The sequence below is a fragment of the Canis lupus genome, chromosome 5 (assembly GCF_003254725.2).
Source record: "Canis lupus dingo isolate Sandy chromosome 5, ASM325472v2, whole genome shotgun sequence".
In the NCBI taxonomy this organism is placed as follows: domain Eukaryota; kingdom Metazoa; phylum Chordata; class Mammalia; order Carnivora; family Canidae; genus Canis; species Canis lupus.
The window spans coordinates 65,017,294-65,041,175 of record NC_064247.1 but is presented as its reverse complement, the minus strand read 5'-3'; the positions used below and the strand labels follow the sequence as shown (position 1 = coordinate 65,041,175).

General features: G+C 63.9%; 2 protein-coding genes across 3 annotated transcripts in view; one reads left to right on the top strand and one right to left on the bottom strand.

Moving 5' to 3' along the window:
* Positions 1–281: 281 nt before the first annotated feature.
* LOC112646810 (uncharacterized) overlaps positions 282–23,882 on the bottom strand; it is a 35,340-nt gene continuing 11,739 nt past the window's right edge. For both annotated transcript variants that reach the window (XM_025427079.3, XM_025427080.3), the window contains exon 2: positions 282–5,160. In XM_025427079.3, the coding sequence (XP_025282864.3) occupies positions 2,155–3,066 (912 nt within the window). In that variant the 5' untranslated portion in view covers positions 3,067–5,160 and the 3' untranslated portion in view covers positions 282–2,154. The remainder of the gene's footprint in view (positions 5,161–23,882) is intronic.
* ZNF469 (zinc finger protein 469) lies at positions 8,652–21,411 on the top strand. The gene is given in 2 exon segments (XM_049110600.1): positions 8,652–17,389; positions 17,392–21,411. Coding segments are annotated over 2 exon segments (11,310 nt in total). The 5' UTR covers positions 8,652–8,724; the 3' UTR covers positions 20,037–21,411.

The following is a 23,882-nucleotide window of genomic DNA, read 5'->3' as shown; positions in this document are numbered from 1 at the left end:
TTTTTTTTTAGGCTTTAGTTTTCGACTGTTAGTGCGTCCTAACAATCCGTCAGCCTCCACATCCTGACCCGCTGCCCTGGGGGAGCTGCCTTTCGGCTTTGGGGCAGCGGGCACTTGTTCCATACACCCCTGGCATGGCTGGTGGCTTCCTGGGGCCACTGCATCCCAGTGTGACCCCAGCATGCCCAACCCCAGCAGGGAGGGCCCCAAAAGGCTGCCACCACCCCCACGGTCCCTTGTCCCTCTCAGCTGGTCAAGGAATAGGTCAGGGGCCAGCCAGGTCGATCTAGGTACAGTGTTAACATGTAGGATATAGGATGCGCTCCCAAAAACAAGTATTGGCTTTGCCACCAGACTTTCCTGCCCTCGGGTGCCAGGGCAGAGGTGGAGGGCCCAGAGCACCACCTCTCCTAGGGCAGCGCCTCCTGCCTGCTGGTGCCTCCCAGAGGAACGGGGTCCAGGGCCTGAGAGTGTGAGGCCCCCCCACAGCCTTGTGGAGGGCCCATGGGAACCCGGGTGCATGCATATGTAGAGGTGTGCACGTATGTGGGGTGGGGGTGTGCTGAGAGGGGGATCTGACCCATATCACAGACAGACAGCCTGAGGACTGCAAGGGCTAGGCAGACCCAGGCCCTCTGCAGCCTCTGCTGGACCCTGAGAGTGGGGCCTAGACCTCATGCTGCCTGCAGTGGAGGTTGGGGCAGTGTAGCAGTACGCCTGGAGGGCCAGAGAGTGACCTCGGGCAGTGGCCGTGCTAACTCCATGGTCAGGGAGGACTTCCTGGAGGAGGTGGCGTTGGAGCTACACCAGGAGAAGAGGGAAAGGAGACACATCCTGGGAAGGGAATGACCAGTGCGGGAGGCGGGAGCTGGCCTGGTGTGCAGGGATGTGGAGGGTGGCAGAGCACGAGCAGGTGCCAGGGAGGGGGTGGGGTGAGAGCAGAGGGCAGCAGGGCAGCAAGAGCAGGGCAGTGTGGTGGATGTGCAGATCTCTCAGCCATGTGGCACCTGAACCAGGAGCTTAGACACGAAGGCACAGGATTCCCTACAGCCCCTGGCGCCTGGGTCCCCAGCAGGCTGCCCTCCAGAAGACTTTCAATTCCCCAGCCTCCCTCTGTGGCCCTTCCCTGCCCCACCTGTAGGGGATGGTGTGGTCACTCCCATCCTGCAGGTGAGGGCTCAGAGGTCCCTAGAGAGACAGCCAGGCTCCTGCCACCTGGGACTGCTGGTGCCTGGGGTTCTACAGGGCACCCGTCAGCGCGGGCATCCATCAGGGACCGCCCCAGCCAGCACAACCCCATCACAGGCTGGTCAGACCCTGCCAGTCCCTGCCTGGGACCCCAGGGCTCCCACTTCCCCGGGGGCCAGGTGTGCTGCCCTGCCCAGAGGAGGGGGCGTGCCGTCTGGGAGGGGCCAGGGCTCCTCTGACCAGCGGACACCTAAAGTCGGGGAGCTGAACAGCTGCTGCCAGGAGTATTCTTGGCGGAACAAAAGGCCAGGACCGGGGGCCTATCCGTGCCACAGGGTGGGTGACGGCTCTGTCCCACAGCAAGGGTCCCTGCCACCCCACCCGCCCCCTCCCTGTCATTTTCGAAGACCTCATCTTCTCCCCACGTGCTGCTCTTATCTCCCTCCTGTTAAAGGATCTCAAATATGCACCCCGATAAGGCGGACAAACACGCTTCCCGGCCCCTTGCAACGCCTGCGTCCACTTTCCCCAAAGTAATTAAGATAAATGCAGCCGATAATTTGCACTGTATTCTTAAGCGTACCCTCGGGCCGTATCATAGATATAATTCCACCTGCACGGGTTTATCTGAGCGCTCGGGTAACAGATAGTTTTTAAGCGAAGCGGCGGCGTTTGAAGGAAAAGGAAAGGAGAGTATTTGTGGAAGGAATGTCACCGGGAGCCACGCCGTAGCGCCTGGAGCCCCGGCTGGTGACGGGCAGCCCCGGCATGGCTCAGCCCACTGCGCTCGGTCCCCCAGCACTCGGGGCGCGCCCGGCAGCTCGGCCGCTCGGGACGGGGGCTGGGACAGGCGTGGGCACTGGTGGTGTGGCCTCTGCGGGCAGGGCCTGGGCCTGGGGGCGGGTGGGGTGGCCCTGCTGCTCATGGAGGACCTGGAGCCACAGGCCACACCCCACAGAGCCGGCATCAGGGTCCCTGCCTGCCTGTCCACTGCCCTGTACCCCGGGGAGTGGCCACAAGCCAGGAGCGGGGCGCACTCGGGCAGGCGGGCAGCAGGGCCAGGAGCTGGGGCAGAGGCAGAGCAGGGACCAGAGGGCAGGTGCCTCCCTGCCTGTGGTGTGGGGGTGATGGGGGTGGATGAGGGGAGCCCCAGTCCCTGACGATGTGCTTGAGAGGCTCTGCACCGCCTGTCGGGCCCCGTGCCCTCACTGGACCTGCTCCCACCTTTTGCCACATCACGGCAGCTGCTGCCACGTGTTCTGTCCCAGCCCCCAGCACCCCCGCACCTGCCTGTGCCTCCCTCGGCTGCCCCACCGGGCGAGAGGCCTGTTTCCCATCTGTCATCTGTGAGGGGAGGATACAGGATAGCACAGGCCTCTCAGAGTGGCCTGGAGACCACGTGGGGAAAGGCGCACAAAGCACCAGGATGGGGTCTCGGGGGCTGAGGGCGCCGTGCAGAGGGCTGGCACAGGAACCTGTGTTGGCGGCCTTGTATGCATGTCCCGACCCGCCTGACCCCACCCCCCAGCTCATCCTACCACTAGCTGAGGGTTCTGGAACTCCAGGTGAGGGCGGGCTGGGGTGCACGGAGTACCCAGGAAGGGGCTCACCCCTGGGCACAGCTACCTGAGCACAGTCTACTCCTTGTCCCTCCCAAAGTACCCCCCTCTGAGGCCACCACACTGCACCTGACAGCCAGAACGAGGGGACAGGAGGACAGATAGCTCTGACAGCTGAGGAGATCGCCAGTAACTGCGGGCTAACCAGTATCTCACGGGTGGATACACTTGCAATCAGGAGGGCTTCTGGGAAGAGGTGGACGGGAGAGGACCACGGAGTGCAGACCTTCGCAGGTGCCTCCTGTGTACTGGTCTGCATGGAAGATGGGATGTCCACCACCCCCTGACGTCAGGACTCTGACGGTCCCTAGTTTACAGGCGAGGGATAGTGGGCTGGCCCTACTGACCCCATCGTGCACAATCTCCCTGGAAGCGGATGGGAAAGAAGGGAAGAAGGCATCCTGGGGGGCGGATGGGGGTCTCAGGAGGAACGGCCAGAGGAGGAAGGGACAGGAGAGCTCTCGGTGGACAGAGGAGCCAGGATAAAATAGGGCAAATAGAATGAGGGGGGGAGGAGGAGCAGAAGCAGAGGCCGCATACACTGCAAGGGCTCGAGGGGTCATGGGGGGGGTCCCGGGAGGGTAAGGATCCAGGCCTATGGCAAGACCACCTCTCACCAGGAGCCACTGCCCCACACCCTGGCCAGAGCCAGCTGGCACGACCATGGTCTTGAGTTACCCAGGCAAGGGGCCGGGTAGTGTTTCTGAGGGAAAAGGAGGTGCCCGCACTCCTGGGGGTTCCCTGGGGCAGACTGCATGTGAGAGATTGGATCTCCTGACTTCAAAGGGGCCCAAGCCCGCTGAAACCCACACCAATGCACACCGAGGGGCCTTGCCAAGAGCCCAGGGCAGGGGCGGGAAACTGAGACCCTGGGCATGCACACTGCCCCGCCCAGCCCACAGCCTAAGCCCCATGGGTGCCGTGGGCATAGAGCGCCCTTGGCTCCTGCAGGCAGAATGTCTGGCCCCTGTCCTGGGGCCAAGTAAAGAGGGTGCTGGGTGGCTCAGCTCTGCCCACGGGCTCAGCACCCCCAGAGGGGAAGGGGTCGCTGGGACGGAGCCCACAGTGCAGAGCACGGTCTCCAGCGGGCCTGCTTCTCGTCACCACGCTCCACCATGTGCTGTGACGGACAAACCGTGCCACCTTCTGTAGTTGTCTGACTGCCCAACAGACTCCAAGAGGCAGACACAGGAACCACCTCACATGGCATCCGGCACAAATATAAAGATGTCTGAACAAATGTGTGGCCACACGGAAAGGTGTCATGATGGCTCTGCATTGGGCCAGCCTGACAGCTCTGGGGCCAGGCACACTTCCTGCTCGGGTGCAGGACTCAGATCAGAGCCTGGGATCAAAGGAGGAATTTGAGGCGTGTAGGCAGCCAGATGAGCTGCCGTTGCTGTGTGACAAATGGCAGTGGGAAGCAACAACCATCCGCTCTCTCAGTTTCCGAGGTTGGAAATCCAGAAGAGGCACAGCGGGGCGGGCTGGCGCAAGGCCTCCCTGGAGGTCATGCTGGCAGGTTGGGGCAGCCGGCTCATCTGGAGGCCCGAGTGGGGCTGGGGAGCCACATCCCCCGTGGCTGCTCACACAGCTGCAAGCAGGAGGCCTCGCACGCTCAGTGTCCTGCAATGTGGCTGCCAGTGGACCCCCAGTGGGCAGCTGACCGCAAGCAGGATGGAAGCCCCGGGGCCTCGTATGACCTGATTTCTAAAGCTGGACACCCTCGATTGCCCCCTATTCTGGACATTAGCGAGCACCGAATCCAGACAACGTTGAATAGGAGGGAAAAGCAGAGAATTTGTGGCTGTATTTTGTAGCCTCCACGGGGCTGCTTTGCCAGGCTCTCTCCACATCTCCCCACCCTTTGACCGCCATCTCTTCTTCAATGTTATCACCTGCAGGCTCTTTGTCACCCTGCTGTTTGTGGGGCCCGTGGGGGGCGGGGGCGCCACAGGCATTGTCCGTTCATCCTGCGGAATATCCCGTAGCTGCGTGTGGGTGGGAGAGAATAGCAGGCAGACGCATACACAGCAGGCTCCTTGGGGAGTCCCGTGCAATTGTGTCCAAAATATGTTGTCAAGGGTAAATAGGAAGGAAGGGGACGCTGAGTGTGGCAGACCATCATTGGTTGAAGAAAGGGGGGAAATGTGAACATTACTCATATTTGCTGGTATTTACATCAGGACGCTCTGGAAGGGAACACACGCACCTGCCCCCAGTGCTGACTCAGCAGGACACGAGGCAGAGGGCGCCCGGGGCCTGGGCCCGGCATGAGGCTTCTCTCTGCAGACCTTTGAGCATCATCTCGGGGTTGGGAACCACACGGATGTATCCTCTCTGCACACATTTCCTAACAGAAGGAGATATAAAGTCATCACCAGAGCTGGGGAAATGCAGGCAGCTGACCCCAGCCCTGCAGGGACCCCCAGGCTCAGCCTCTCAAGCTCACCCATCTCCCCGCGGCCCCCCTGGCAGCCCTGCTGACTCTGCACGCATGGGCGGGGTTGGGGGGGACCCTACTCAGAGCCACTCCCTCCAGCCAGCTCCTCTGGGGCTCTCCACCCCAGCCACGCACCACATGGATTCTGACACACTTTTCGTTCTCTCAGCAGCCAAGAAATCCTCATTCCTCAGGAAACTGACCTGTGCAGCCTCCCAGCTGAGGGCCTGATTCCCCAGGTATGTAGCTGAGGACAGCTGGACACTGTCAGGCCTGCACCTGGCCAGCTCCCTCCATCTCCCCACCCTACCTCCCCGAGAGACCTTCCCCCAAATTCTGCTGTCGGGGGTGGCCACGGGGCTCCGAACCACAGCCCTGAGCCCGGGAGGGGGTGTGGGCAGCAGGGCAGCAGCAGCCAGGCCCCTCCTTCTGCAACATCTCCACAGCATCTACCTGTGCCAGCGATGGAACAGTTAGGGTTTTAATCAGGAAAATATGTCGATTCCCAAACGTTTTCTGTTAGATGTCTCAGGAGGAGGCATTGGCTTATCTCACCCCCTGCCATGACCCTCTGAAAAGGTTCTGGTATTACCAGGTCACAGAGGGAGAGACCAAGGCTAAGGGAGGCTGGATGGCATGCCATCATGGGGCGGGGGATCTGAGCAGGGGCTGCTGACCCTGTCGGCCCCTCACCACCCACTCACCCTGCCCTGTGGACACAGCTTGGGGCCTGGGTCTGCAGGGCCTTCATGCTATCGCTCCTCCAACCTCACCTGCCACCCTCTGGAAGCCACACCAGTGGCCATACCAGTGTCCCAGGGGCTGGCGGGCTCAGGGCTGTGAGGAAGGCCCCATGAGGTCAGAGGCACTCACTCACCCATCCACACACCTGATCCCATGGGCCTCAAGGCCTTTCGCCCTGGAAGCCCTGGGCCTGGGGCTGGTGCTGGATCAGCCTGAGTCCTGCCCCCTTGGGCTGTCTGGGAACTCAGGAGGGGAGGTCCCACAGGCCAGAGCCCTTCTCCACTCCTAATGGAGGCAGACACCAGCCCCTGGGGGTTCTGGACAGCCACCCTGAAAATGGGGACACGCTCTGGCTGTGAGGTGTCCCCGCCATCGACGGCAGTTGGTGGGGGTACCTCAAGAGATGCCCTGGCCGGGGTCAGAATGCGCAGAGACGGTGCCACACACTTGCCCATTGAGTTCACTGGCTGCTCACTGTGGGCCCCACTTCACATCCTCCAGGGGCCACACTGTCACAAGTGGCCCCACTTCACATCCTACAGGGGCCGATCCAGCTCCCTTGGCCGCTTCCCAGGATGCAGGACCCTTCCTAAGTGTCCCCAAGCTGCCCTGTACCTGCCTATGCCCACAGTCCCAACTCCTGGGTGCCCTCTCCATCCTGGTACCCTAAGGCTGGCCATCTGCACCAGCAGAGCCAATGCCACCTCCTCCAGGAAGCTTCTTTTGATCCCACAAGATGGCCAAGCAGCCCAGCCACAGTTGGTGAGCTCAGGCCTCACAAAGGCATGCAGGAGGGAGTCTGCTCAGCAGTAGCATGAGTCACTGCTGCTCACATCTAGTGACCACATGGAGCCTGTGTGGCCAAGCCTGCTGGCAGAGGAACAGGCTGGGATGGCCCTTTTACCCCCCAGCGCCCCAGAGGGAGTCTTCAGAGCAGAGCTTGGGGACACTGGTGCTCAGAGTGAGGAGCATGCCCTGTGGCTGCGGAGCCCCTGAGAGCAAGTGGGGCTGTGGGACCAGAAGCTTCTGCTCCCCCTTAAACTCCACAAAGGATGCCCAGGTAACCCAGCTCCTGGGTGGTACCACAGCCGGGGTGGGGTGGGGGGTGGCCAACAGACCCAGACTCTCACTGGGCCCTAGGAAGCCTAGGAGAAGCACTTGGAAGTCCATCAACCATTGAACCTTAAGAGAGGACCCTGTGGGGGCATCACCATGAGCCATCCCTGCAAGGTTGAGGGTGTGGAAGCTGACCTTTCCCAGCCATAAGTGCCACTGTGTGTGAAATCCCAGACCCTGGCAGGGCCAAGGTGCCGACTCCCTGCCCCCGGGGGCCCGGGATCCACGTACACAGAACTAAGCAAACCACTCGAGCAGCACCCCTTCTTTGAGGGGCCTGTCCTGCATCTGGGGCACAGTGACCAATGTCATCTGCAGTGGCACCAGCCGGGGGACTCCACCGAGACCCCCACGTTCCAGAGGCCAGGAAGCTGAGGGCCTTGCCCCCAGGTCACACAGCTGGGAAAGTCCAGGAGGGGGTCGGCATCACAAAGGCCTTGCCCCCTCCCCCAGACAGCACTGCTCTAGAGCACAGGAGGCTCTGCAAGGGGTCCTGGCCCAGAGCACATGTCTGGACCATGTGCGGCATGGCCCAGCCTGGAAACGGGGCTGTGTGGGCATCCCTGGGACCCGGTGCCCTCCACCAGCCAGGAGGCCCCTGGCTCCATTCCCCACCCAAGAACCAGGTTGGCAGGAACAGCTCTGGCCTCCCAGGCCAGCAAGAGAACAGAAGTAAATAACAGCAGGTACTCAGAAGGAGCACAGTGCTCCTCTTACTATCATGTATTCGATTGACAAACTTCACCCAGAAGCCTTTGCCCCAAGGTCTCCCCATTCCCAGAGGGAGAAGAGAGTCGAGGACAGCCCCCCAGCAGGCTGGAGGAAGGGGCGATGGGGTGTGGGAGGCCCCTAGGATATGGGAGAGGCACCCTCTGCCAACAGCACTAGAAGCACACGTGCCCAGGAGACCGCGGGGTGCTCATGCCCCAAATGCCCCGACACCCATCCCCAGGGGGCACTCCCCAGCAGGCCTCCAAACGCAGGGAGGAAGCAGAGCCTGGCGACCCTAGAGACACTGATGCAGGCCCCACACTGGGGTACTGACCAGTGGGTCCCCAGAGCGTGTGGCTTGAGGCCACCCTGGGCAGGGCCATCCACAAGGGCCAGATGTGAGCCTGAGGCCAGATGCAGGTGTGCGCAGCCTCACCTCCTTCGTTCCCACAGCTCTGCCCCCCAAGTGAGGCCCCTCCTCCCCGTCCCTGGGTTCACTCCTGATCCCACCCAGGTTTATCCCACTCGGATGGCCCCCGGGTGCCCATCATCCCCACCGCGGGGCCTCCACAGATCTAGGAGCTTGTGTGCCATGTGGGGTCCTCCCACCTAGCAGGGGTGCTTTGAAGGTGGCCAGGGTCTTCCAGGATCCTCTCCCCGACAAAGGGAACCTCCTCTCAGTCTCTCAAGAACCCTCTCCCTCACCTGTGAAGATGCCACTGGAGCCAAGCCCCCCCACCCCCAGGCAGGGGCCTCCAAGCAGCCTCCAGGGAGCCACAGAGCCCCCAGGCTCCCCCCTCACCCTGTGCTTTCCTTGCAGGCTCCATTCAGGACCATGACAGCAGGCTTCTCCAGGGGCCCCCTTGGACCACCACGTCCTCCCAGCGCCCAGACAGAGGGGCCATGCCTGGGGAGCAGCCCCGCCGAGCACCGCCCCCAACCATGACCCGAGACCTGCAGCCCTGCCAAGCAGCTGGTGGTACAGGGGGCCCCTCCCAGCCCCCTGGCGAGGACGGTGCCCCGGCTAGCAGGCCCACCAAGGCCACAGGCAGCGGAGCCCAGGCTGTGGAGCCTCCAGAAACCCGGCCGTGGCAGGCTGGGGACGTGGAGCCCAAAGCCCCGCTCCTGAGAACCCAGTCCCTGAGCAGCCTCCCAGGGAAGGGAGGGGGCCCCCGGACCCCCCCGGGGAGGGGCCATGCACAGGCCCTACCACAGCAGGCCAGCAGGGCAGACGGCAGCCCCCAGCAGCTCTACACTCTGAGCATCTCCGGTTCAAGGGCCAGACCCACGCTGGACAAGACTACCGAGGGCCCACGGGTCGAGGACCCTGGGCCCCCAGAAGCCAAGGCCCCACCGACCCCGGAAGAGCTCAGTTTCCAAAGGTGCTTCCAGGAGACCCCCCCCAGCTTTACCTCCACCGACTATACCTCACTGAATGCCACCTCCGGGCTCCCGCCGCTCAGGGCCCCCCCGGGCAGCAGCGCCAGGCCCTGCAGGCCAACCACCTACTCGAGATTCCAGGCCAGCAGGGCAGATGCCTGGCCTCCCACTGTTGAGAACAGCTTCCCAGGTGCTAGATTCGGGGTCCCTGCTGCCAAGCCAGAGCCTTTTCCTGAAGGGGGCAGCCCCAGGGTGGCCTCCTTCCAGTACCCCTTCCCGGCCCTGCATGGGGCCGGCCCAAAACCCTTCCCTGAGGACGCAGAGAGGGCGCTGGGGTTTGCTTTCCGCCAGCCTAGGGGAGCATGGCCAGAGGAGGCGGGGGGCACGGGCACGGCCTACCCCCTGCCTGCCCCACCTGCTCCCCAGCCCTCACCCTGCTACCCTGGCCGGCCTACCCTAGACCCCCCTGGTGACCTCGGTTGTGCTCCCGCACAGCCTGGTGCTGCTCACCCGGCCCCCAGCCCCTTCTCGGAGAGCACAGCCACCTTTCCGGACAGTTTGCACAAGAGCCTGACCAAAGCACTCCCTGAGAGACCACCTTCGGCCCATGACGACATGCTGGGGAGCCCCAGGGGGCCCCCAAACTCTCTGCCACAGAGGCACTTTCCCGGGCAGGCCTATGGAAGCCCTGGAGCCAGCGGAGTGGGTACCAGCCCGGGGTCTCTGGACACGGAGCTGGCCACTCCAGGGCCCCTGGCCACCCGACTGCCCCAGCTATGGGACCCTGCTGCAGCCCCTTATCCCACACCCTCCCTGGGCCCCCCAGCCACCACCAGGAGTGCGTTCTTTGAAGGCCAGCCCAGCCTGGACCCACATCTTGGCCTCCCCCGGAGTCCACCGCTGCCCTGGCCCCAGGTGCTCCCAGCCACCGGGCCCGGCCCCCACCGAATGGAGGTGCTGAGCCGGCTGCCTTTCCCCCCAGGGGCCCCAGAGTGGCAGGGGGGTGGCCAGGGAGCCCTGGGCACCGCCGGCAAGACTCCCGGGCCGGGGGAGAAGCTGGCAGTGCTGAGAAACAGCCCCGGCCAGCAAGGCGGCAGCTCCCCAGGACTGTTTGCCTACAATGGGCTGAAGGACCCCGGAGCCCAGCCCCTATTCTATGGGGTGGCCCAGTCCCAGGTGTCACCCCGGGCGACCCCCGGCCTGCCCCCTCCCAGGGTGGTGGGTGCCTCTCCCTGCGAGTCCCCACTGCCCTCACCTGCCACCAACACGGCCAGCAGCAGCTCCTGCTCATCTCTGTCCCCGCTATCCAGCAGCCCAGCCAACCCCAGCTCAGAGGAGAGCCAGCTCCCTGGCCCCCTTGGGCCCTCCACCTTCTTCCACCCTGCCACTCGCCCCCAGGAGACCAGCAGCCCCTACCCATCCCCTGAACCCCCACACGCCATCCCCATGCACTATCCGCCAGAGCCCGTCAGAGCCTTTCAGTTCCCCGCAGAGGGGCTGGGGGCCGAGGGCGCCTTCAAATGCCTAGAGCAGGCCCCATTCCCAGGCTCAGGCCCCAAGATGGACAGCGGGGGGCTGGAGGACTTCCCCCAGGAGCTGCCCCCCTACCCCGCCCACCACTTCCCCCTCAGCAGTGCCAGCCTGGACCAGCTGGACGTGCTGCTCACCTGCAGGCAGTGCGACCAGAACTACAGCAGCCTGGCCGCCTTCCTGGGGCATCGGCAGTTCTGCAGCGCGCTCCTGGCCAAGACCAAGGATGGCCACCCACAGCCCCCGGGGCTCCCCGGCCCCACCACCACCCCCAAAGCGCCAGCCAGCGGGAACCCAAGCCCACTCAGCCATACCAAGATGGTCCCCTTCCTGCTAGGTGGGGACCTCCGGGCGGAAGGCAAAGATGACCCCCTGAGGACGAGTTTCCTCCCTGGCCTGGCCACCGCCCCCTTCCCCCTCCCGGCCACCGAGCTGGACCCGGAGGATGATGCCAAGCTGGACAGCCTCATCACCGAGGCGCTCAATGGCCTGGGGTACCAGTCGGACAACCCTGAGATCGACAGCAGCTTCATCGACGTCTTTGCTGACGAGGAGCCCTCTGGCCCCAGAGGTCCAGGTGCCGGGCAGCCCCCCAAGACCAGGGTGGGGACCATGCCAGAGAACAGAGCCCAGCCCCCACTCCCTGGCGAGGCCGCCCTGCCAGAGCCCCAGGGCCCCCGCCCAGGGAACGGGGGCTGCCTGGCCCGCAGCAGGCCCAAAACCCGCTCCCTGGGCCCAGCCCCCGCGCAGGCGGATGGAGTTGGCCTGGCCAGCCAGCAGAGGAGAGGGAAGCGGTTGACGTTGTACCAGAAAGAGCTGGACACACCCAGCACCACCAGGAGCCAGAGAGGCCCCAAAGCCCCATGCCTGAGGCCGAGGAGGAAAGGCCACGGGGCTGAGCCCACCCCGCCCCGTCCCCGGGACCTCAGAGCCCAGACCCCCAAGAGCCACGCAGATCACGCCCGACAGGCCCTCCCGGTGGAGACCAGGAGCTCTCGGCGCCTCCGCCTCTCCCCGGGGAAGGACTCCAGGAGGAGGAAGCTGCGTGGCAGCACCTGGAGCAAGGAGCTCATCCACAAAATCGTGCAGCAGAAGAACAAGCGCCACAAACGGCAGGTGCGGTGCGGCCAGGGTGGGCGCCTCTCCCTGGTACCCCCCAGGCCCCCGCCTGGCAGCGCGGAGGACCGCAGCCTCGGAGAGCACCCCTGTGCCTCAGAGTCCGAGGAGGAGGATGGCTCACGGCCGCAGGGCTCCCGCAGCAGAGGCCGGCCCCGCCAGGGCTACGGGCGGTGGCGCCGAGGGGCCAAGCAGAAGGAGGTAGATATGACCCCGGGTCCCCAGGAGGACGGAGGGCAGCAGAGGCCCAGTGAGGTTGTGAGGCAGGAGGCCACAACGGTTAGGGGCTCCCCGGACCCAGAGGAGAACCGTCCAGCACTGGACTCCTCCCAAGAGACCCAGAACCCCAAAACTGCTGAGGAGCTCCCTCCAGATGCCACAGAACCTCCCAGAGGGGCTCCAGGCCCGTCTCCAGCCTCCCGTGGTGAGAGCCCCCGCCCCCCAGCCCCGGAGCAGCCAGCACCGGCCAGAGACGACCGGCAGGTGTCCCGTGGGGGCTCGCCAGCTCCGGGGGTGGACAGTCTGCTGGGTGCCTCTGCATGCACGGAGCCAGCCATCTCCCCCCACGGAGAGGACCCCCCTGCCTACCCGGCAGGAGAACTGCTGGTGCCTGTCCCTCCCACTGCTGACCCCACCTACCTTGAATCTGCTGTCCTGTTTCTGAAGAGCCCTGATCTCTGTTGTGGCCCTGCTCTCTTTAACGGAGACTCTCTGGAGGATCCAATGGCTAAAAAGGGGCCCCAGCCCTACAGCAGCCCCCACAGCAAATTGTTCCTTGGACCCAAAGACCTGCCTGGCTGTTTCCAAGAAGACCTGTACTCCAAGCCCTTAGCTCTGGACACTCCGCCCACCAGCAGCATGCACCCTCTCAAAGATGGTGTGGGCGCCGATTCCCTTGAGCCAAAACCACCCAGGAATCCACCCTACACGATCCACGCAAGCCCCAGCAAAGCTGAATCACCGCTGACTCTGGAGTCCACGCCACTCTTCTCGGGGCTGACCGTGGACAGATTTGACCCGCCAATCTACAGCAGCCTACCTGGAAGTGAAGGCACCCACTCGTCGTTGGTGTGTGCCAACCCTCCCCCAAGGAAACCCCAGTTAGAGCCGCCATACTCCCCGTTTCTGCCCGACAAGGGTTGGTCCCTGCTGGAGGAGTCCCCAGTGCTGGCCAGCCACATGGGTCATCTTCCTGACCTCTTGGGGGAAAAGGCATTCAGTAGGAGGTGCCCTGGGGAAGGGGCAGGGGCCACCAGCCCTCCCTCTCTGCCTGGCAAGGTTGGCGAATGTGGCATCGCTTTTATGGGCAACCTGTCCGAAGACGAGTTAGAAATCAAAAGGCTGGTCGCTGAGTTAGAGAGTCAGCTGCAGAGTAAAGGTGTGCACGACACCCCAGAACTGCTGTGCACGGCTGGGCACGCAGGCAGGACGCACACGGGCACTGACGCCCCTCTGCCCACGCATCAGGCTGCCTCGCCTCCCAGGGACTCATTCCCTGAGGCCGACCTCACCGGCCTTGGGGAGTCAACTCCACACCCAGAAGGGGCAGAAGCAGCAGCGGCCACCATGGCAAGGGCTTCGAGGAGCACCCAGGAGGAGTGGCCCTCACCCCACCCAGGGGAGACATCCCCCTCCGCCCATGCGCGTGCAGATGGGGCATCTGGGGCCCTTGTAAATCTCAGTGGGGCTGACTGCAGCTTCCAGGAAGAGTCGAGAGCCAGAGTCTCCGAGACAGGCCCCCCCAAGGCTGAAGGGGACTGCAGGGTCCACCCAGAAGTCTCTCTGCCCAGCTCTAGAGAGCTCTTTAAGCCTCCACTGGACATGAGGAGCTTAGCAAAGTGCAGCCCCAACCGAGAGCCTTTACTTCCCAAAAATAACAGAGCCTCCAAGATGCGGCAAAGCACGGTCCTGCTCCTTCCCGGCACGCGGACAGGTGGGCCCCTCCAAGAGCCCCGTGAGCTGGAAGCGTTCAGCAGCCCACTTGCCCAGCTGGCACCCGACTTGGCACTTCGGGGTGCCGGGGTTCTGCCTCCAGCTGCCACCCCCTCTTGTGGTACCAGTCATAACGATGTCCCCCAAGGATACTCTGTAAGCAGAGCAGGCCAGCCAGAAAAAGCTGGCCTCCCCCACTCTGGGGCGGGAGACATAGGCCTCAAGGGTAATGAGGAGTCTGTACCAGTGGGGGCCTCCCCAGGTCCTGCCTGTGTGCCCCACACCAGTCCTGGCAGGAAGCCCCAGGACCCAGCCACAAGCCCCCTGCGTCAGCTCCAGCTCCTGGTGGCCAGAGCAGCTGGGAGGGAGGAGGGTGCTGACACCCAGAGCCCTCGACACAATGAGTCCTCAGACCTGGAAGGGGACAGTGTGGAAGGTGGGGATCTACCCTACAGCCCCACCCAGGATGTCCCTACAGCAGCCCGAGGTCAGTTGGAGCCTGAGGCTGATGGACACCTGGACTCTGTCGGCCAAGCTGAGATGCCCAAGGGCCAGGGCAGAGTCACGGTCAGTGTCAAGGCTGAAGCAGCACTGGCCAAGCTGGCCGGGGATGCAGACCAGCTAGGGGGGCAGCTCCAGGCAAACGGGGTGGTCTTGGGCCTTCAAAAAGAGGACTGGGCCACCCCAAGCCCTGCCTCCTCTGATGCAGAATCCTTGGTACCGGCCTTGGTGGTAGCCCACGTCCAAAATGGGCCTGAAGCCCAGACTGCAGAGGGGGCAGCCAGCCCAGGCCTTGAGAAGCAGCTGCTGCTGGCCGGAGAGAGCCCTGCACCCCCCATCAGAGGCCCAACCATTGGGACCCGCTCACCCACTTTTGCAGCCTCTCCCATCCCCTGCGGCCCAGAGCACCTGCCCCAGGAAGACCCTTCAGGCGAGCTGAGGGGGCTGCTCCCAGCACCTTCACCCTGCAGGGACCCCAGCAGCCTGCGGCTCCCACCAGCCCCCTCTCCTGCCTGGCAGCCTCCTCAAAGGGCTAATTGCACCCCAGCCACCACAGAGGCCGGGGCTATGCGACCTCTGGCAGCTCCCCCATCTCCAAAGACAAGCCCCGGTGGCTTCAAAGGAAGCCTGGTTCACCACCCTCTCCTGGGGGACCACAGGCCCCTGGAAGACCCTCCTTCGGGCCAGACTGGCTTCATCAGTATCTTCACTCCTGCCCATGGGGAGGACCACCCTGAAGGCAGCACATCAGGACCTCTAGAGGGTTCCAGAAAAGAGAAGCCAAGGAGATCACCTGCATCTACCACCCACTCTCCCCCACTGAGGGCCAGCTCCCCGAGAGTGACCATGGGAGCCACTACCCTGCCTGACATGTCTGCCACCGATGACATGGGGGCAGCCAGAGGCCCCAATGTCGATCCTCCAGACCGCCGCTGCAGGGGAGCTCCACCCAATGCCAGCCCCAACAGGCTGCCCATGGGCTCTGCCTCCTCAGACCTTTCAGGCAGCAGAAAAGGCCAGGGTGTCATCGCTGTGCCCACCGACCCTTCCACATGGGGGACCCCAGGGCCAGGTTCCTATGCCTGCCCAGAAGGCATGGCGGGGGCCGGCCGCTCTGGTGCCATGAAGGCCACTGGAGCTGCCAGCAGGGCCCCAGCTGCCACCTGCCCGTCCACGGAGCTCCGCGGGGGCAGAGCCACATCTCCCGGGAGCACAGCCAGTGTCTCCAGACCCAGCTCCCCTCAGAGCCTCAGAACTGCTCACCACACCCCTCAAAGGGACCCCGTCAGTCCCCAGGGCACCCCACAGAAGCCCATGTCCCCAGGAAATGCCCCCCAGAAGGACCAAGCCCCCAGCAGGCGGCTCGTGACTTGTGATGTGTGTGCAGCCTCCTTCCGCTCGGGGCCGGGCCTGAGCCGCCACAAAGCCCGGAAGCATGGGCCACGCCAGGGTGCTACCACCCAGCCCAGCCCACCGGACCCTCGGGCTCCCCGGCCCCGGGCCTGCCACACCCCTGGGAAGAAACGCCGCAGGGCACCTGGGAAGGAGAAGCTGAGGCAGGAGCCGAGTGGCCCCAGACGAGCTCTCAGGACGCCTCCTGATCAGGCCACAGAGGCTCCTGAGGATGCATTGGGTCCTCAGAAGGCCCAAGGACTCGGTGTGGGGGACATACAAGGCTGTTCCCCCAGGGGGGATCCACGCCTCCCAGGCCCAGGCGAGCCAGGAGTGGACAGGAGGCCTGCGGAGCCCAGGAAGCAGGGCCGGTTGGTGAGGGACAAGTGCGGTCCCAAACAGGCAGAGAAAGGAGGGGGCCAGAGGCGGGGCAGGGCGCCCACGGACGTCCCCAGCAAGTCGGAGGGGAAATCGCAGGAAAAGGTGAGAAAACCGAGACCAAGAAGGTTCCAGCAGGCAAGTGGTCCTCCAGTCTGTCTGGGTGAGATTTCTGACAGAAACCACTGGGATCCGTCCACTGCGATGGCCAGTCCCCCAGGGCCTCTGGGCAGCCACCTCTCGACGGGAGCCGAGCTAGACGCCGACGCCACCAGACCCAGGGTGATGGAGAACACAGGGGGCACAGATGCAGAGGAGATGCCAGCACAGAGGTCACCCCGGGATTGGATGGCTTGTCCTGAGGGGATGGAGTGGGTGCCTCCTGGGGACGGGCCCAGGGGACAGAACACAGCCTCGGCCAGGGGGTGCTGCGGACCCAGGGAGACCAGCATGTTGGACATCTGTGCAGAGCCGTCGAGGACAGCCAGGGCTGAGCCCGCAGGGGCCAGCAGAGCAGGAGAGAGCGGGTCAGGGCAAGGAGCCCAGGAGGGGCACGGGCCCCCCTCGCACCCCCCAGGCCCTCATGAGACCTGCACTTCTGGCGGCACCAGTAGCAGCTGCCCCCAGGGCCCATTACAAGACCCAGAGACACAGGCCGGGGTCCAGGAGCAGGAGGGCACTGGTCCTGATGCCCCCGGCCCGAGTCTTGGAAACCCTCTGAGCATGTTTGATGATGAAGCCTCCTTTTCGAAGCTCTTCCCTCTGGGCGACCGCCTGACTCGGAAGAAGAACCCCCGTGTCTACGGAAAGCGCTGTAAAAAGCCAAAGGCGCCACCACCACTGGAGCTCCATGGCAAGGTGGAGGGCAGCATGGTGCTGGCCTCTGCCCGCTTGCCCACAGACCTCAGCGACTCGGGCTCACTCTGCCTCTCTCTCAAGGACCCGTGGGGTGATGAGGCCACAGGTCTGCCGGAGTCCTTTCTCCTGGAGGGCTTCCTGAGCAGCAAAGTGCCCGGCATTGACCCCTGGGCCCCCAGCCCAAGCCTGTGGGCCCTGGAGCCCAACCCAGAGGCAGACTGCACAGAGGACCACCGGTCAGAGAACATTCCTGAGCTGCACATGGTCCCGGCATCATGGCGAGACCTGGAGCTACAGGCCCCTGCTGAAGAGATGGCCTCCTCTCTAGGAGACGTGAGCCCAGAGCCCCCCGACCTGGAGCAGGAGCGATATGACAGTGGGCTGCCCAGGAATGCCGTGGATCTTGAGATACTCAGTGCCAAACTGGAGATGCAAGACCTGTGCTTCTTGGGACCCTGTGACGATCCTGTGGGTGTCCCAGCACAAGCTTCTTAGACTTTGGGGCCGCAGTGACCTCCCGGGGACCACAGAGCAAAAGGGCACAGGATGCGCCTAGGGCAAGAGAGGAACCAGGCCGGGACCGGCACACCAAGGCCAGGAGGGCATCGTACAAGTGCAAGGTGTGCTTCCAGCGCTTCCGCGGCCTGGGTGAGCTGGACCTCCACAAGCTGGCCCACAGCCCCTCGCCACCGCCCACCTGCTACATGTGCGTGGAGCGCAGATTCGGCTCCCGAGAGCTGCTGCGGGAGCACCTGCAGGAGAAGCACGTGCAGAGCAAGGCGGGTCGCTGGGCTTGCGGCATGTGCCTGAGGGAGGTCACCGACGTCTGGATGTACAATGAGCATCTTCGGGAGCATGCCCTGCAGTTTGCCCGCAAGGGGCAGGCACGAAGGTCCCTGGGGCACTGGGAGGGGGACAGAACCGTCACACACTTCCTGGGCAGCATCATGGGACATGCGTCCAGACCCAGTGGGGACAAACGCTCAACTGGCAAGTCAAATGGGGGCCCCATAGAGGCACTGGGGCAACAGACAGGAGCTGGGAAGGAATTCCAGAGGGAGAGGGTGAAGCCCAAGGCCCCTGCCAACACCTCAAACCCAGACGGCACCCTGACACCAGGCGGGGCTTTGGCTGCCAGCAGCCCGATGGCCTGCAGGAACCCCACTGTTCCCAGCGGCTCCACCAAGAAGCCCCCCAGCCTGTCCCCGGAGCCCTGCCCTGGCAGCGAGCAGCTCCTCCAATCTATCCCCATGCACGAGGGCTGCAAAGACCCCTCCCGTGATTGCCACCACTGCGGGAAGCGGTTCCCCAAGCCCTTCAAACTGCAGCGCCACCTGGCGGTGCACAGCCCTCAGCGTGTCTACCTGTGCCCCCAGTGCCCACGGGTCTACTCTGAGCACAGCGAGCTGCGAGCACACCTGGGGGAGGCGCACGGGGTGAGGGAGGAGCTGGAGCTGCCGCACACCCCGCTGTATGCCTGCGAGCTCTGTGCCAACGTCACGCACATCAGCAGGCGGTCCTTCGTCTGCAGCTCCTGCAACTACACCTTCGCCAAGAAAGAGCAGTTTGACCGGCACATGGACAAGCATCTGAGGAAGGGGCAGCAGCCCTTCACGTTCCGTGGCGTTCGCAGGCCTGGCGCACCCGGGCAGAAGGCCCCGACCCGCGAGGGCACACTGCCCAGCAAACGGCGCAGGGTGGCCGCACCCAGCAGCCCCCCCAGGCCTGGTGCCAATGGGCTTTTGTCCTGGGGCAGCAGCCCCACCCAGAGCGAGGGGTCACTCCCGGGCCTGCTGCAGCCCTGCCCGGAGGCGGCTCCTGGCGCCACCAAAAGGCAGCCCAGGACCCCGGAGAAGCCTGTGGATCCTGTGGGCCACCTGGTCACAGGTGGCGATGTGCCCTCTGACTTCCAGGAGCTCCTGCCCCCGGCTCTGTCTCCTTTCCCCGCAGCCTCCGCTGATGGCCAAGGTGGCCGCAAGCCGGATGGAGCCCTGGGGAAGTCTGAGGGTGAAGCTTCTCCAGGCAGCCCCCGGCCTCTTCTGCAACAGGCTCTCCCACTGGGGGGTGCTGTGCCCCGGCCAGGAGCCAGAGGCCAAGATGTAGAAGAAAAGAGGGCTACTGGCCCATTCTCAGGGAAACGCAGGACCCCAAGTGCCCCTGGCAGGTGCGCCCCTGACCGCTGCCTGGAAGCCCCCTCCTTGCTCCAGAAGGAGAAGCAGGTGTCCACATGCCACATGGTGCCTGAGGGAGGTCCAGGGGCCCCCTCCCACAAGGGCAGTGCCATCAAGCATTGGGGCTGCCGGAGTTCGTCAAAGGATGGGTCAGTTCTGTCCACACCCAGCAAAGCTCCCAGGTTCCCGCTGCAACCCAAGAAGGCTGTGGCCAGTCCGACACCCAGAGAGCCAGTCCACGGCACTGAGGACAGGCCAAAGCCCATCACCCTCAAAGCCAAGCCGAGCCCCAGCTCCCAGGGTGGTGGAGGCCCACGGCACAGCACCAAGATAGGTGGCAGCCAGGCCCAGCCAGCCAGCGGGCAGCTCCAGAGTGAGACAGCCACCACCCCAGCCAAGCTCAACTGCCCAAGCCAGGGCTCCACCCCAGACAAGCACCCCCCTCGAGCCAAGGGCTCTCCCAAGGGGCCAAAGGAAGCTGGTGACCAGGAGCCCCGAGGAAACCTGGGCACCAGGGAGAATGAGGAAGTCAGCGAGAAGAAGAGGAAGGGCCGGGCCCCAGGGTCAAGCAGGATCGAGAGTGTGGGGGGCTTGGGGAGAGCCCACCTGGTCCCTGACAAGCCTCACCGGGCCCCCCGAAAGCAGGCAACACCTAGCCGTGTGCTCCCCACCAAGGCCAGGCCAGGTAGCCAGAATGGCACAATGCCACCCCAGCCCTCGGGGCCCGGACACGCCCACGGGGACTGCAGACGTGGCAAGGAGGGGCAGGGCAAGGTCTGCCCCCAGGGGAGACCCCTGCAGAGGCCCTCCAAGAGGGACAGGGCTGTCCACAGTGCTGAACCTGCCCATTCGCGTGCCTGCAGGACCGCCGCGTCCCAGAGTGACCTGCTCAGCCAGCTCTTTGGGCAGAAACTGACCAGCTTCAAGATCCCTTTAAGGAAGGACCCTCCTGAGTAATTTGTAGATGCAAGTGAGTGCCTGGGAGCAGGGCTTGGAACGACCCGGTGAGAGGGGGCTCCTGTCCATGCTGATGGGCCTCCGTCCTCTGAGAGTATTGGGTGGCAGCCACATGGTAACCCGCTTGACTTCTGCAAGCGCCAGGTGGCTGGGATTGGGGCTGAGACTGTGACACTTCAAGTAGGGCGCAGGGTGGACAACAGTCTCTCTCTAGATGGAAGCTGAGGGTGAGTCCCTTCAACACCACGCAGCTCTTTCCTCGAGGCCAAGAACTGGAAGAGGGAGCCACCCACCCCATGTGCCCCATTGCCCAGGCGCAGTACGCCACGGACGCTCCACCTGAGGGTTTGCACGGGGTCACCCTCCCCCCTCCCCAAGTCACCTAGCAGGGAAGGGAGCCCAGGCCACCAGTCACCGCTTCCAGTCAGGTGCTGGCTGGTGGCCCTGAGTGTTGTTGCTGCTGTGCTGGAATCCCATTGACACCGCATGTGGGGGCAGGGCTATACCCTGGAAGAGTTGATTGTGAGCCCCCCCCGTGGCCCCAAAGCGCACCAGGCCTGGCGGTGGCCACTGTCTGTGCTGCTGATGGAAACGCTCATGCACCTCGACCCCTGAGGATGTAGAGAAAGCTGCTCGCCAGCCAGCTCCCTCCGGCTCTCCCTCCCCAGCCCCCTGCCTCTGCCGAAGCCCTTTCTAGAGCCTTCTTCCCACAAGGAGCTCTCCGCTGCAAGTATCAGCAATTTTACTCTGAATTTCTGGTGCTATTTCATGTTGTAATGTGAATTCAGGCTTCCTTGGTGTGTTTTACCTGGGGGATTGGGCGGGGAGACCGGCCGGGGAGGCGCCGCACCACGGGCCCACCAACGCGGGCGGCCCAACAAGTCTTTCACTGGCTCCCCGGCTGCTGGCAGGCTCCAGTCCCATGGTCTGGTCGCGGTCTCGATCCACCACGGTCAGAGCTGCCAAGTGGGACACTGCGGCCGGGGCATGGCGCTGCCGCCCAGTCAGGGAGGCATCTCGTGCACTGACATGACCCAGGGGTCGGCGCGCATGTCCTGTTTATGGAATCGTGTCTTCAAAGGGGGCAGGAGGGTAGAAAAGGCTTCCTTCTGTTCTTAGGTATCTCTGAGGTTCGTGGTTTGTGTCGTTCTGTTGTTGTTTTATTTTCTTTTTTACCTTGGGTGCAATGTGTGTGTCAAAGTTTTTATTTTGATATTTTGAAAGAGACCAAATTGGGCCCAAATTGCCTTTCTAGAAGGTGCTGTGTGCCACTCAGAATGCCTTTAGTGCTGATGAATAAAACACGGGGACTCTGAGGTTGTACTGTGCAAATCATAGTGAACTCAACCTGTCAAATATATCCTCACTATTTTCACAGAAAGTCTCCAGCTGTGGCATCTGTCCTCCCGCCGGCCCATCCTGCCAACCCCATGTGAGCCCAGGGCCTAGTCGTAAAGTGCCAGCCTCAGCTGTCACCAGGGCCGCATGGTCCTGCAGTCACCGCCCCCCCCCCAGCTGGGGACCCCGGGGATGTCAGGAAATCGTAAGCATGGCTCAGTCTAGGGGACCTGGGAAGGCAGTAAGGGCAGTATGAAAGGTCAAGGCAGGAGACACCACCCTACTGCAGGCTCAGACCCTGAGGTCCCCATGTCCTGAAGATAACCCCCAAAGACTCCAGTGTCCAGGACAAGTGCCTGCAGAGCAAGCAGGGCTGTCCAGAGTCAAGCACCAATCCCCTGCCATGCCCTTGGCAGCCCAGGGCACAAGGAGACTCTCAGAGGGGGATTGTGTGCGGGGAAGGAGGGGTCCACAGGTGAAGCCGTAAGTGGGGTATCCACACTTCTGCCCCAGCCCACAGGGCCCCCACCCACTCCTGTGCCCCTTCCTCAGCCAGGAACACCCCTCCCAGGTGCTCCCGCCCCTCCCCTCTGTGCACCCCCAGCCCTGGGGGCCCAGGTCATCCCTCTGGCATTTGCACCTACTGTGTGCTGGGAAATGAGGCAGATGCCATCTCTGCCCTTGGGGGCTTCCAGACAGATTCGGGGGGGCGGGGGGGCTTTGGTCTTCTTGGGAGTTCTCTGTAGCAGGGCCTCAGATGTGGGCACAATAGGGCACAGGACTGGAGTCTGGGGTTGGGGTGGAGTGAGCCTGGGCTGTGTTTGACAACGGCCATCTGGTGACTTGGGGATGCAGACCCCTGGGGCCCGGCAGGGTCCTCCTGCGCGCCCCTGAGCTCGCAGACCTGGGGCAGCCGGGGACCTGCGGCAGCCCAGTCCCAGGGAACAGCCCAGATCGCCAACAGATGCGGCCGGCGCCCGCCTGGCCAGCAGGTGGCAGCATTGGCCCGGCGCGGTCGCTAAGGCGGCTCAGCCGCGGTCGCCTCAGGCAGGGTGCCACCAGCCACCACAGGCCAACCCCAGGCGTGCGGGCACCCCAGCCTCATCGCCAGGCTCAGAGACCCAGGCTGACTGCACAGCTCCCCCCACACCCACCTCACCCCGACTCCCTGCGAGGCAGGTGATGTGGTGCATCAGGGGTGCCTTCCAGAGGGCCTATGCACGCCTCCCAGAGCGCCCCATCTGATCCTTCTGGACAAAGACAGGGGAGGGTTGGGTCAGGAGCAGCCGGGAACAGACCCCAGACAGGGACATGGCTCCCTGAGGCTCCCAGGAGGTAGCCGCTTCTGCCCTGGGGCTCTAGGAAGCCAGTATGTGCCCGCTCACCCCTTCCCAGCAGGGTCCCTCCAGGGGCTGCCTCAGGCAGGCAGGGTGGGCAGGGGGAGACCATGTGTTAGCTGCAAGGTCACATAAATGACCGTACTGTTCAGTTGCATAAATACTAGGCCCAAAGCTGACCCTAGGGTCCCCTCGGCCCCACCAGCCCAGAGGCAGGTTGGAGAGATGGTTCCTGGGACCAGGTGAGGGCATGCAGGTGCAGGGACTGGATGGGTGAGCACCTGGACTTGCCAGAGCCAGAGGGGGTTGGGGCAGCTGCCTGTGGACTGGCCACCAGAGGGAGGGAAGCTGCTGGTAGAAGCAGGCTGTGGCCTCCTGCCCCAGTCCCGTACAAGGGGAGGCTTCCCACACAACCACAGGCTTCCCACAGCACCCCTGGAGAACACGGCGGGCTTCCTAAACTTCGGGGCCACAGAGAATCCTGTCTCCCAGGAGAGTGTGTGGACAGCCACACTCACGTGGTGGGAAGACACGGGTCTGAAAGGACCCCACAGAGACAGAGAAGCAAAGAGCCTCCAGTGAAAGATGGAACCTTGCAGTCTGGGGCACTCCCCAGGGCTGGAGCTCCTGGAAGCACCCCCCACAAGGGGATGGGATTGGGGGACCCCTGGGTATTGCCCCGTCCCCTGTGACTGTGCTGTGTGGGGGCCCCAGGGATCCAGCCCTGAGGCCATGTCCCTGCACCTCATTTCTCCCCATCCAGTGGGTGGGCAGCAGGCAGCTCACGTCCTGGGGAGCAGGAAGCCTGGCCCCTGGGCCAGGGTCCCACCACCATAGGAGTGACAGGCTGAGCAGCTCCCTGCCTGGGCACCTGAGGCCACAGCCCCCTTCCCACCTGGAGCCCCCTGGCAGGGAGGGGGCAGGCAGGGCCTTCCCGAGGCCTAGGGTTTGCTGGGCCCAGGCCTTCGTTTGCTGCTGAGAGACACCCAGCTCATCCCTGGGCCCGTGTGCAGTGCCACAGTGAGTACCAAGAGGCAGCAGGGCCGGGAGGCAGAGGGTGGACCTAAACCATCCCTTCTAGACCTCAGCACTCTCAGCCATCAGTGGGCACAAGAATCACCAACAGCTCTTCCAGCCCTGACATCCAGGGGCTCCCTCTGAGGACTAAGAG